The following is a 12132-nucleotide window of genomic DNA, read 5'->3' on the forward strand; positions in this document are numbered from 1 at the left end:
CTCTGTCTCTCACCATCTCTGTCTCTCCCTATGTCTTATCTCCCTCTCCGTTCTCTATCTACCCTTTTGCCCTTTCGTGTCTTCACTCCCTCTCTTCAAACACAAGTCCGGCTGTCTTACCTTGAAATAAACTCTTTCATGCAATTTCATGTTCGCTCATTATCACTATCTTTCAGCTGCCACTTTGTCCGATTAGTACAAGTTACTCTCACCCTTGACTGGCTATGTGGTAAATTATTCATCATTGTTTTAGAAATCAACCATTTCACAGATAAAAAGGACGTCATTGATTCCCCCTTCCTTTGTTTTCCCGAAAAGTAATTATAATTCTAATCGAGATGATGATTAAACTTGGACTGCGTGCGAATTTTTCCATCTATTCCTGGCAATAAGGAAATTAATTAATTACCTAAAGCCTGTGGTATGGACGGTAAGTAAGGAATGGGAATGAGCGTGTGATAATAGAAGTCATTTCTCAAGGTTGTACCATTATGCACTGCTTAACTGACAGCTGGTGCATAGTCTGGTCGCAAAGGATTGATAGAACTCTTTTGATAAAGGCCTTGAGATTGTTCTTTTCACACTGTCTGTCTGCACTGGGAGCTGTACGTTGCTGCTTTTCTTCCTGCTATCCATTCCTAGACCTTGAAAACAATCTTCAGCAGGACACTAGCCAGGCAGAATAGTACGTATATACAGTGTGAAGGGCCTTTATTCCCAGACAAGGATAATAATTGGGCTGAAGTTGGGCTGCTTGACTTACATTGTACATTTTACATTTTTGGCATTTAGCAGACGCCCTTTATCCAAAGCGACTTACAACAAATACATTTGTCTAAGTAAGTGAATCATCTATCCATCAGTCATGGCAGGAAAAAGTAATCTATGCTCAGGCCAGCGGGGCCATTGGCAGTCAACACGCTAGAAGAAGGAAGAATGACTTTCTTTCTTTATTTTATTTTTCACTTTAGTGGAAACGCAGCACAAGAGAGGAGAGGGCCTTAACAGAACCCAGTGTACTCAGTTAATCATGACACTCCGATACACAGATACTAAGGGAGCTTGGACTGTATACCTTCCAACCCGCAGGCTCAGATTCAGTTTGGGCCCCCCCGTCGGGGGTCGTGAATATGTATCGGCCCCCCATGGAGGAAGCTGCCCACTGTTTCACTGTAGAGGGCCAATTTATTCACATCAGGCTAGGTAGGGAGATGTTCCAGCCCCCTAGAGAGCCTAATTACCCTGCTTGCTGCATGGTTTGATGGTTTGTTGTCTCCTGTCTCTCCTCGCCTCCCCCCCCCCCCCCCCCCCCCCCCCACAGCTGCCTACTTGAACACAGGCATTGTCCTGATGAACCAGGGCCGACTGGACGAGGCCAAGCGGACGTTCCTCACCTGCGCCGACATCCCCGACGAGAACCTGAAGGACCCCCACGCCCACAAGAGCTCCGTCACCAGCTGCCTGTACAACATGGGCAAGCTGCTGCACGAGCAGGGCATCAGGAGGTAGGGCTACCGCAGGTTGGGGGGGCTCGGGGGGGCATATAATGTGTAGTACTGTTGCTTGAGTTTATTGTTGTTTATTGTGGATCCCCATTAGTCTACACCAAGGTGAGACTACTCTTCCCGGGGTCCAAACACATAGCAAATGTAAATACTAAAAAATTATAAAAACATTGTAGTAAGTACAGGTATACAACCTAACACCGCAAAACAAAAACAAGTGAATTTAAATCTCACTCAATATTCATATCAGTCAGATATCAACTACAAGTCTTCAATATGATATTGACATATATGATTACTAGTGTGATTACACCGTTACTACAGAAGTATAGAGGCAGCTTAATGTAAGTGTTACCCACTGATTTGCCTAATCACCAAGCCCCTGGTTAGTTGAATTAGAGGTTCAAGTGCTGGCTCGAAAAAATCAATGTGGACCCCGATTTTTTTTGTCGCTGTCCTTAAACACTAAATACAGGAATATAGCCTATAGTGAATCAATGGGCCTGTAGAGCGTAGCTCTCTGATTGGGCACGGCACAGCAGAGGATAGATCCTTTCTACTCCCCTCAGTGTTAACCACCATCCCAGCGACCCCCCCGATTCCACGCTTGTATTCAGTGTGTCAGGTGGGCCGAGGCTGCGGAGGAGAAATAACTGGCTGCCCCGGCCTCTCTGGCCCCCTCGTTCCTAACGCCTGGTTCCTTCTGTTCTATGCACACAGGAGGCCCTCTCGGTGTATAAAGAAGCAGTGCAGAAAATGCCACGGCAATTTGCACCTCAGAGTCTGTACAACATGATGGGTAAGTGCAATTTTTCCCTCTACCTTGACCCCTAAACACAAGCTGTTTTTCTGTGGAGTGGAGGTATCGGGAGGTGTTCTACGTGCAGGTGTTTTTGAGGCAAATGTGCAACAATAGTGTTCGGGGCTGTTTCCTTGACTCTGTGTCTCTCTGGCTTAGTTTTGTTGGAACATACCCCCCCAATCCGAAGGTTTACAGGGCTTAGTGGTATTGATTGTGCCAGGTCCGGAGCTAGTCATCTGAGCCGGGGCTTTCAGTAAGAATTACAAACTAGCCGGGGTTATACGGGTAGACTCTGCCCACGGCTGTTTGTTTTAACGTGCTCTGTTTCCATAAATTGTTATAAACCTAGAGCCGGGATTAGACATTTTTTAAGGACACGTAAACTGCCTTCAAAGTCAGGGTGTGTAGCTGCTGCTCAACGTGTCCGCGGAGCCCCCGACGTTGAGGTTTCCCGCAGCACGTTAACACAGTTAATTCGCTTTCCGCTGCAATAACAACCTCACTCCTCCTGTTACAGCCCCGCGAAGGCAGCTGCAGACTGAGTTGTGACTATTGATTGTGAAAAGCAATAATATTCCATTTCAACTGACCCCCGGTTCCACTCACCATCTTGTCACTCAAAGGGCCGTTCTCAGCCTGGCTGCTAGCCGCTGCTCGGTGCCTTGGCCATTTCTTTCTTTCGTGCTCTCAATGGGTTTCTGTGTGTGTGTGTCTCTCTCTCTCTCTCTCTCTCTCTCTCTCTCTCTCTCTCTCTCTCTCTCTCTCTCTCTCTCCAGTCTGTCTGTCTCTCTCTCTCTCTCTCTCTCTCTCTCTCTCTATCTGTCTGCCTGTCTGTTTCTCAGTCTCTCTCTACCTCTCTCTCTCTTTCCTTCACTCTATCTCTCTTTGTCTGTCTCTCTGTCTCTCTCTCTATCTCTCTATCTTTCTCTCTCTCTCTCTCTCTCTCTCTCTCTCTGGCGTTCACTTTGCTCTTCCACCTCTACTGGCTGACTGGCTCCACCGCCTCTACGTGGATGCGGCAGTCGCCCTCCCAGGTCACGTCTCTTCACTATACCGGCACCCCGCTGGTGGAACGAGCTTCCCACTGTTGTCAGAACTGCAATATCACTCCTCCTCTTCCGCCATAGACTGAAGTCCCATCTCTTCAGGCTACACCTTAATTGTCCCTCCTGAGACATCTACTTAACCTCTACACCCCAGTACAGTTCCTCCAGTGTCATAATAAGAAATTCTTCCTTCTTCTAGCGACTGCCAATGGCCCCAGGCCTGAGCATAGATTACTTTTTCCTGCTCTGACTGGTGGATAGATGATTCACTTACTTAGTTAAATTAATTTGTTGTTAGTCGCTTTGGATAAAGCCATCTGCTAAATGCCAAAAAAGTAAATGTAAATGCGTGCACACTCACTCGCTCCCTCCCTCTGTCTCTGTCTCTCTGTCTCTCTGTCTCTCTGTCTCTCTCTCTCTCTCTCTCTCTCTCTCTCTCTCTCTCTCTCTCTCTCTCTCTCTCTCTCTCTCTCTCTCTCTCTCTCATTCTCTCACATACTGTACACACCCTCTCACACACACCCTCTCTCACACACATGCACACACACACACACGCACACACACACACACACACACACACACGCACACACACACACACACACACACACACACACACACACACGGAGAGGCCTGGAATTCCAGCAAGACCTCCGAGTACAGTTGGTTCAACAGTGGAGCCTAATTCAGCTTGACAGAGGTGCTGAGATTATGTCAAAATGTTGACCAAAATGCTTCTCACGTTTTAAAAAGCTACACATGCTGTATTTCCGAGCCCGAGCTTATTACTACAGGGAGCTCATTTAAATGTTCGACACACCTGTTCATATCTATTTACAATCCAAGTCGTTCTGGTTACTCCTTTGTGGTTTTGTCAGACACTGAAGTGTAGATCGCACGCTCCGGCGCTCCACATTCTCCAGTGTGCCATGGAATGTTCCAGTGTTTTCAACCCCTTGGAATGTGCGTCTCTTCGAATTGTGTATCCATTCCACGTCCCTGTTTGTGATCTCCTCACACAGCTCGATGTTATGGGGTTAGAGGAGCGAAATGCTAGTTTAACCCCGTCGACACCAGACACATACTGTGCCGTGCTGTAGGGATTTAAATGCAACGAGGATTTAAGTCCTCTGCCATTCCTGACTGTACATTTGACACAAGACATCTGACTTATATTTAGATTAAAGATGTTAATGTTGCCCTTATCTTAATCATATCAGTTCTTATGCTGGGCTATTTTATCTGCTGATAAGGAAATACTTATGAATGAAGTGTACAGATTCTATAATCCAACAACCTATATTACATATATTTACATTGTTTGACATTAAATGTAATTTTAGCAGATGCCTTTATCCAAAGCGACTTACAACAAGTATTTGTGTCTAAAGTAACTGAATCATGTATATGTTACGGTACATGTGGGAATACGGTACATGTGGGAAAACTATGGTTAGGGTTAGGTGCTAGGGTGCTAGGGTTACGGTTAGACATGCCAGCATGTACCAAGTCAACGTTTTATGCTGCCATGTCCCCGGAAATGCCGACATAACCCGTTTTTCCACATGTACCGTAACATATACATCAGTCATCGTAAGAACTAACACATCTATGCTAGGACCAGGGGCCTTTGGCAGTCACGATGCTAAAATGTTGTTTTTATTATGATTATTTACTACTTCTCTGCAGACTGGCCGGCCTTGAGATGTTTTGACACCAGCCAGTCCACTTCATAGCGTGCCGCTCCTTGTTCCACTTTGTGCGCAGGTTTAAGTTTCACAGCCTTGAGGGAAAAGGGTTCGCGGTTGTTGTGGGAGAGCTTTAGCAGGGAACCCCACACAACGAGTTGCTCTATCCAAAAATGTAAAATAAAAAAATAACTGTCTGTTTCATTTGCTCACAAATCTTAATGTAGACATTGTGGCAGAGTCAACAAGTCGACTAGGTGGCACAGTACCACTCTAACGTTACAACAACCTGTTCTAAAGCTACTGGTACTGATGGATAACCGTTTAACAAGCCCCTCTCCAATATTAAGGAAACTTGGGGGGGGGGGGGGGGGGGGGGAATGGAAAAAAAGACTTAAGCTTATCTATGCTTATTTGCATCTTTGAGTGTCTAGAAAAGTGCTATAAGTCTAATGTATTACTATTATTATTATTATTATTATTATTATTATTATTATTGTTATTATTATCTTTTGCATTATCATGGGTGAGTGAGACCCTATGGGCCCTATTATGCACTTCATAAGTCTTAAGCAATAAGACGAGGCGGTAGATCTAAACTTAAGACGTGGAGGCGTGGTCAAGGCCACTTTGCTATTATGCGTGCGGTAGTGGGCGCCTAAGACCCGGCGCTAAGCCCAGAAATTAGTCATGGGTGTGTTTTGGGCGTCTTCTCAATCAACCCAATCAGCGTGCCAGGTGCCATTCCCTTTAAGAACCGGCTGCGTTAAGTCATAAGAGCTATGCTATTATGCAGTTCATAGGCGCTAGACTTCATGCACGTTTTGAAACACGAGCGCGCCGGTCGGCGCGCATGCGCAAACCGCGGAGGCGCGCTCGTGTTTCAAAACGTGCATGAAGTCTAGCGCCTAAGAACTTTTCAAACCACTTCTTAGTGCTAGGCGCAAAGTCAGATCGCATAATAGCAGGGGCGCCTAACGCACTTCATTAACATATGAACACTCCCACAATGAGTAATATATGCACGGGAGTCTTACGTCTTATGTGTGGGCGCCTAGGGACACCTGCATAATAGCAGTAGCGCGTATGAAGCGCATAATAAGGGTGGCGGTAGGTCTTAACCTGGCGGTGCGTCTTAATTAAGACTTAAGACGGCAAGTTAAGAAGTGCATAATAGGGCCCTATATGTGCTAACATCCTTGTGTATCCTGTATTAGAAGGTATTAGAATACATAATACATGGTATTATTACCAGTCATTCCTCGCCCCGGAGGTCAACAGGTCGTGATTAATCACCTGACCACCTGTTGGTTATCTGGCGTTTCTTATCAGGGAAATGATTACCCATAATCCCCGTATTAAATCTTCCATCTAGATTACACACCCTGTAATTGGCCCTCTAGAGTACATGGGTGTGGGATTGACAACTGAGCCACGTTACAAGTTCATGTGAAATCTTACCAGTGTCATGTGACCCCGTCCCTTTATTATTCTTACAATAATTACATTTCAAACATTGTTTTGCTGTGTTTGCCCCAATTACCGGGATGTGTCGTCAAAGGCTTGTAATAATACGTGTGAGGGCAGGAGAGAGAGAGTGAGAGAGAGCGAGAGAGAGAGTGAGAGAGAGAGAGAGAGGGAGGGAGAGAGAGGGAGAGAGAGAGGGAGAGAGAGAGAGAGAGAGAGAGAGAGAGGGAGAGAGAGAGGGAGCGCTGTTGTTTCAGGTGGCAGCAGGGCTATAAGGCTGGAGGAGGTATCAGATGATGTCTGAAGGCACAGTGAGCATGTTTATACTCATGTCATCAGCACCGTATCCTAAAATCAGCTCGGCCCGGCTCAGTCCAGAGAGTAGCAGAGAGGCCGACAGACACTGAAGCAGTCCTCACGCAGAAGTCCACCTCCAAATGTCGGAGGGATCAAAACACTGTGATCGTTGATTGCTTGTACTTGTTCGTCACGGCTATGAATAGTTTGTTATTGAATTAAAGAAATGAAAGAAGTGGAGCAACTCAAAATGTCGCTCTAAGATGTTTTCGCTGGATAAATACTCAACACAGTCAAACCAATGAAAACCTTCACATATACTTTGTTAAGCGTCGGTTTGACCCTAGTCTAGTAAACCCCTCTTAAACTAATAAAAACACGGGGCTGGGTGTCAGGTGTCAGGTTTCAAAGTGCCCTGCCTCTCAGCATGACTGCTCCCCCTCAGTGAGACAATGGGAAGATGTGTGGTTCCTTAACCTTTGACCCCTGAACCCTGACCTGCTGACCTGACCCTTCACTTCCCCCCCCCCCTCACAGGAGAGGCATACATGAGACTGAACAAACTGGCAGAGGCAGAGCACTGGTACAGAGAGTCCCTGAGAGCCAAACCAGACCACATCCCAGCCCACCTGACCTACGGCAAGCTCCTGGCCCTCCAGGTAAGACTATCCTCCTCTCCCATCGCAGCGGTAATACCTCTTCAACTTGCAGAGGGTGTTTATACTTCATTGAAGTGTCTCCACTCCAGCAAAGTGAATCAATAGCCTGTGTGTGTCTGTGTGTGTGTGTGTGTGTGTGTGTGTGTGTGTGTCTGTGTGTCTGTGTGTCTGTGTGTCTGTGTGTCTGTGTGTGTGTCTGTGTGTCTGTGTGTGTGTGTGTGTGTGTGTGTGTGTGTGTCTGTGTGTCTGTGTGTGTGTGTGTGTGTGGTGTGTGTGTGTGTGTGTGTGTGTGGTGTGTGTGTGTGTGTGTCTGTGTGTCTGTGTGTGTGTGTGTGGTGTGTGTGTGTGTGTGGTGTGTGTGTGTGTGTGTGTGTGGTGTGTCTGTGTGTCTGTGTGTCTGTGTGTGTGTGTGTGTCTGTGTGTCTGTGTGTGTGTGTGTGTGTGTCTGTGTGTGTGTGTGTCTGTGTGTCTGTGTGTCTGTGTGTGTGTGTGTGTGTCTGTGTGTCTGTGTGTGTGTGTGTGTGTCAGTGGTGTGTGTGTGTGTGTGTGTGTGTGTATGCGTGTGTGTGTGTGTGTGTGTGTGTGTCTGTGTGTGTGTGTGTGTGTGTGTGTTAGAGTGTGTGTGTCTGTGTGTGTGTCCATTAAGTTTCTCAAGGTGTCTCGTCCTCGTTGCGGGGGAATAGATCCACGATTGAAACCCCTGTCACGGCTGTCCTGTGTGTTTTCTTAGATCTTGTTACCCGAGTCCCAAGACTAATTCCCGAACAACAGGGCTCTCTGAATCAAACCCTAATCAATTTCCCTAACAGAGGTTTTCAATGGCCTCTCCGGAAAAGAGCAGCCCATGAAACACAGGAGAAGGAATCCCCTATGAGATTCTCATGTGTATCCTCCTCAAGGGCGCTGCTGCCGGTCTCCTCCCACTACTCAGATGCTCTGCTCCAGGGTCACGCGGATGACCCTGTGTTTGAATAAGAAGAGAAAGGCGTGTCTGTTGTCCTGAGCGGGTGGGGAAGGCAGTGTGTGTGCTGCATGGGGGCAGGGGGGCGGAGAGGTGCACAGGCAGTTCACCCTAGTTCACATAGAGGGGGTCTTGTGGTGGAGGTATACAGTACATACATCCAGCGAGCATACAGTGACAGATCAGGCACAGGGTAGGAGGTTGTGTCGGGTGGTGTTGGGTGGAAGGGGTGGTGGTGGAGAGGAGGCCACGGGGAGAGGAGAGAGGGGTGGAGGTGTTTCCCTCTCTGTCCAGGGCTGACGCCACTGTCTCCCGGCGTCTGGAACCTTGACGGGCGACGGCTCCTTGATAGCATGGGGCATAAAAATGTGTTCAAAGGCCCTGGGATGGGCTCCGGAGCACCGCCGAACCACCGGGCCCTTCCTGCCCCTGTCTCGCCTCATTTCCACCCGTCCAACAGAGGCCTTTTCATGTCCCTGTTCATCTGCGAGGTCAGGGCCATCAGGATAAATGGGGATCCTGGTTTTCATCCTGTTTCAGGATTTTTTCCAGAATTTGGCATAGAGGTGTACCTTTGATACAGGCCTTGTAACGACTGCGGTGCTGTACTATGTAGACATAAAACTGCCAGTTTTGTCAGCGATTGTTTTCATTTTGCGGATATTTCGACTGTAATTTTCAGTTTCGGTTTCGAGGAATCTGCTTATTCGCTGAAACCAGCAAAATGGATTATGTTCTATCCACTCTATCTTCCTTTTTTTTTTTTTTTTGTCCCACTCATATTTTTCATTTTATTGGATAGATACAGTGAAGACAGACAGGAAAGTTAGGAGAAAGAGGGCATGTCAGCAGGGAATGGGCCGGATTTGAACCCATGCCGACATGAGCATAATGTGTGCACTGTAGACCATGGTGCTAGACCACTGGACCAACCCAGGCCACTTCTGTCCACTCTTTGACCATAATCTTACATGCTGACACGAATAGGTCTCTCTTCAAGGTGCTGTTTCACACACAAATATACTGTATTACATGTTCGTCAATTACTATCATCTACCACACAAGGAAATAATGGTAATAGATTGTACTTTTGCAATTCTCTATATTGACATGAGCCCTCAAAAAATAAACCTTCCCAGATTGATTTCTTTGTGTGAAATCAGAGAGGGGTGGTCAGTTTCAGTTCAAGCTTGACGGAGATCGAAACCAGAGGACCGTCTCATTTGTAATGCACGGGACGGAAGGAGGAACGCTATCAAACAACGGTCAGTTTAAAGAACCACTCTCGCTGCGCTGGTAAAGATAACAGCGACTTGTTAAGCTGACACAAATTGCTTCTGTAACAAAAGCCCCCAAGATACCCGCCATTTCTCCGAAACCTAGTTTTGTCAGCTTGTACACTAGGGGCACAACAGTAATCCGATAGAAAAAGGCATCACTCAGAGCTGTTACTGTTTTTTAAAGGAGACAGAGTGAAAGTCGCTGGAGCGAGAAGGAGATTTCGTTTTACTTCACAAAGGGATTATTGATTGTGTAGAGAGAGCGGAGGGAGTTCATTCTGGAGCTCAGACCCTGTATATTGCCCGTATTCTACCTTTGGATGTTTGTGTTTCACTTCACCTCTCTCCGCCTCATCCTGACCTCCCCCTCGTGTGGTATATTCAGACATACCGATTGATACTCGGTACGGTATGTTCACTGATGTTCACTAGTCTTGATAAAAACCCAACACCAGGGGAAGCAACACCCACCACCACTTCACCCCCCTGCTGTGAGTGATGAGAAAGCATCCATTCTATCAGGGGTCTTAAGGTCAGATCCTGGCAGGGGGGTGGGGTTGGGAGAGGGGCTGGGGAGGCCAAGGTGAGTTGGGAGTGGGGAAGGAGAGGGGGGGGGGGGGGGGGGCACTGCAGAGATCAGTGTCATCCCCCTGCTGTGCTGTGTGTGTGTGTGTGTGTGTGTGTGTGTGTGTGTGTATGTGTGTGTGTGTGTGTGTGTATGTGTGTTTGCGAGTGCGGGTGCGGGTGCGGGTGCGGGTGTGGGTGTGGGTGCTTGCGCGGGTGTGTGTGTGTGCGTGTGTGTGTGTGTGTGTGTAGCGGTGCTTTGAGGGTCAGGGATGACCCTGTGGTGGCGATGTTATTGGATTCAGTCATTGTCAAGTCATTTCCTCACCTAATCTGATGCAGACGCCATTCATAATCACCTCGGGGTCAGGCGCAGCGGCGGTACATCTGTTCTGTGTCTGATGGCACCCAGAGATTAGGTGGTCAGAGTCAGACTCAGCACTAACAATCAGCGTAGTATGTGTGAAAACAGGATATTGCAGCACCCACACAACGAGCTGAACTGAATGGGAAGTGGAGAGAGAGATAGAGAGGGAGAGAGAGAGAGAGAGAGAGAGAGAGAGAGAGAGAGAGAGAGAGAGAGAGAGAGAGAGAGAGAGAGAGAGAGAGAGAGCTCTGAACACTTGTGTGAGAGGGAAAAGCTAATATTCTTTTATGTTGAAATGACGGTTCATTGGTAATTCAGGCATGCAGAAGTATTGGATTCGAATAACCTTCTCAGGAATAGGACTCCTAAGCCCGATAAGGCAGGACATGAACTCATCATAAGAGGAGGACACCGGTGGAAGGACTCACAGGAGATTTTTGCACTAGTACATTCTTCACACATTTCGGGCCGAGCTTCTTCCAGCACACACAGAGAGAATATATTTTCTCACGTCTCAACTATATCTTACCCGCACTACTCTACTCTGTATCAATAATGCAAACTGTATGTACTGGAGACAATCCAGACCGATTGCAAAAACCCACACAGACAATGACGTCCAATCCATTACAATGCGGTCGCGTGGTATCCTGTCAGGACTTTTTTGTCTGAAATTGTATAAATAGAAATATGCTGATGTTATGACTGTTCCAGCTGTTCCTCAGCTGCGTCCCCTTTGTACTATGTGTGAATCTGAGCGTGGAAGCGGTACAGGAGCGGTGCCTTTCAGACTTGAATGATTACGGCTCCTTTCACGCCTCGAGCTGCATTAAACGCGCGCTTAGTACGAGTCGGGGGTTTTCCATCGCGTCGACGGAGAGCACACTCTCAATATTTACACTCGGGAAATTGTCGAGTTATGAAAGATAAACCCCCTGATGAAAAATGCATCGGGCTCACAGTCATCAAGATTTGATTGCGCTGTTTGGATGAAAGCTTAACTTTTCGAAAGCCTTTGAAATGCAAAATGAAGGAGTGGTGTTCATTCCTTGTCCTTTATTCTGTTCTACCGGATTATTTAATATTTAGGGAGGTCTTAGCTGCGTTTTCCAGGTGCGTTTTCTCACATCAATTACAATTAATTATGTGAGAATTGTGTTGTCTCCTATAGACTTCTTTAAACTCGATTTTCTTCGGCATCTGGCCTTCATGTGCCATATATATATGCTGACACAGGCGTTGGTTCTGAGTAAAGACACGATATATTATTGTGCCACAGTGGACCACAGTCTAGTGATTGCACAGCTGAGGCCATGCAGTGTGATGTGATAGGCAGCTGTGGTTTGCCTGGGTCACCCCTGTGTGTGTTAGATACTGTGGCTGTGATTGGTCCAGCCCTGGGACCGCTGCGGCGAGATCCACTTGGCCCCGTCTGTCGCTGTTCCTCCTGCCCCCCATCAGGCTCTAGTCACCCGTTACTCCCTGGGGAATAACCTCCA

At 47.2% G+C, this 12132-nt stretch overlaps 1 protein-coding gene across 1 annotated transcript in view; it reads left to right on the top strand.

Annotated features, from left to right (window-relative positions):
• The window catches only part of tmtc2b (transmembrane O-mannosyltransferase targeting cadherins 2b), a gene marked incomplete at both ends in the record, with an annotated part of 112613 nt that overhangs the window by 82769 nt on the left and 17712 nt on the right, over nt 1-12132 (top strand). Inside the window, 4 exon segments of the mRNA XM_080545401.1 lie at nt 1322-1495; nt 1498-1505; nt 2226-2304; nt 7340-7461. Of these exon segments, the coding sequence (XP_080401527.1) occupies nt 1322-1495; nt 1498-1505; nt 2226-2304; nt 7340-7461 (383 nt within the window).

This window comes from Nansenia antarctica (genome assembly GCF_963989245.1).
Source record: "Nansenia antarctica genome assembly, chromosome: 14".
Classification (NCBI taxonomy): domain Eukaryota; kingdom Metazoa; phylum Chordata; class Actinopteri; order Argentiniformes; family Microstomatidae; genus Nansenia; species Nansenia antarctica.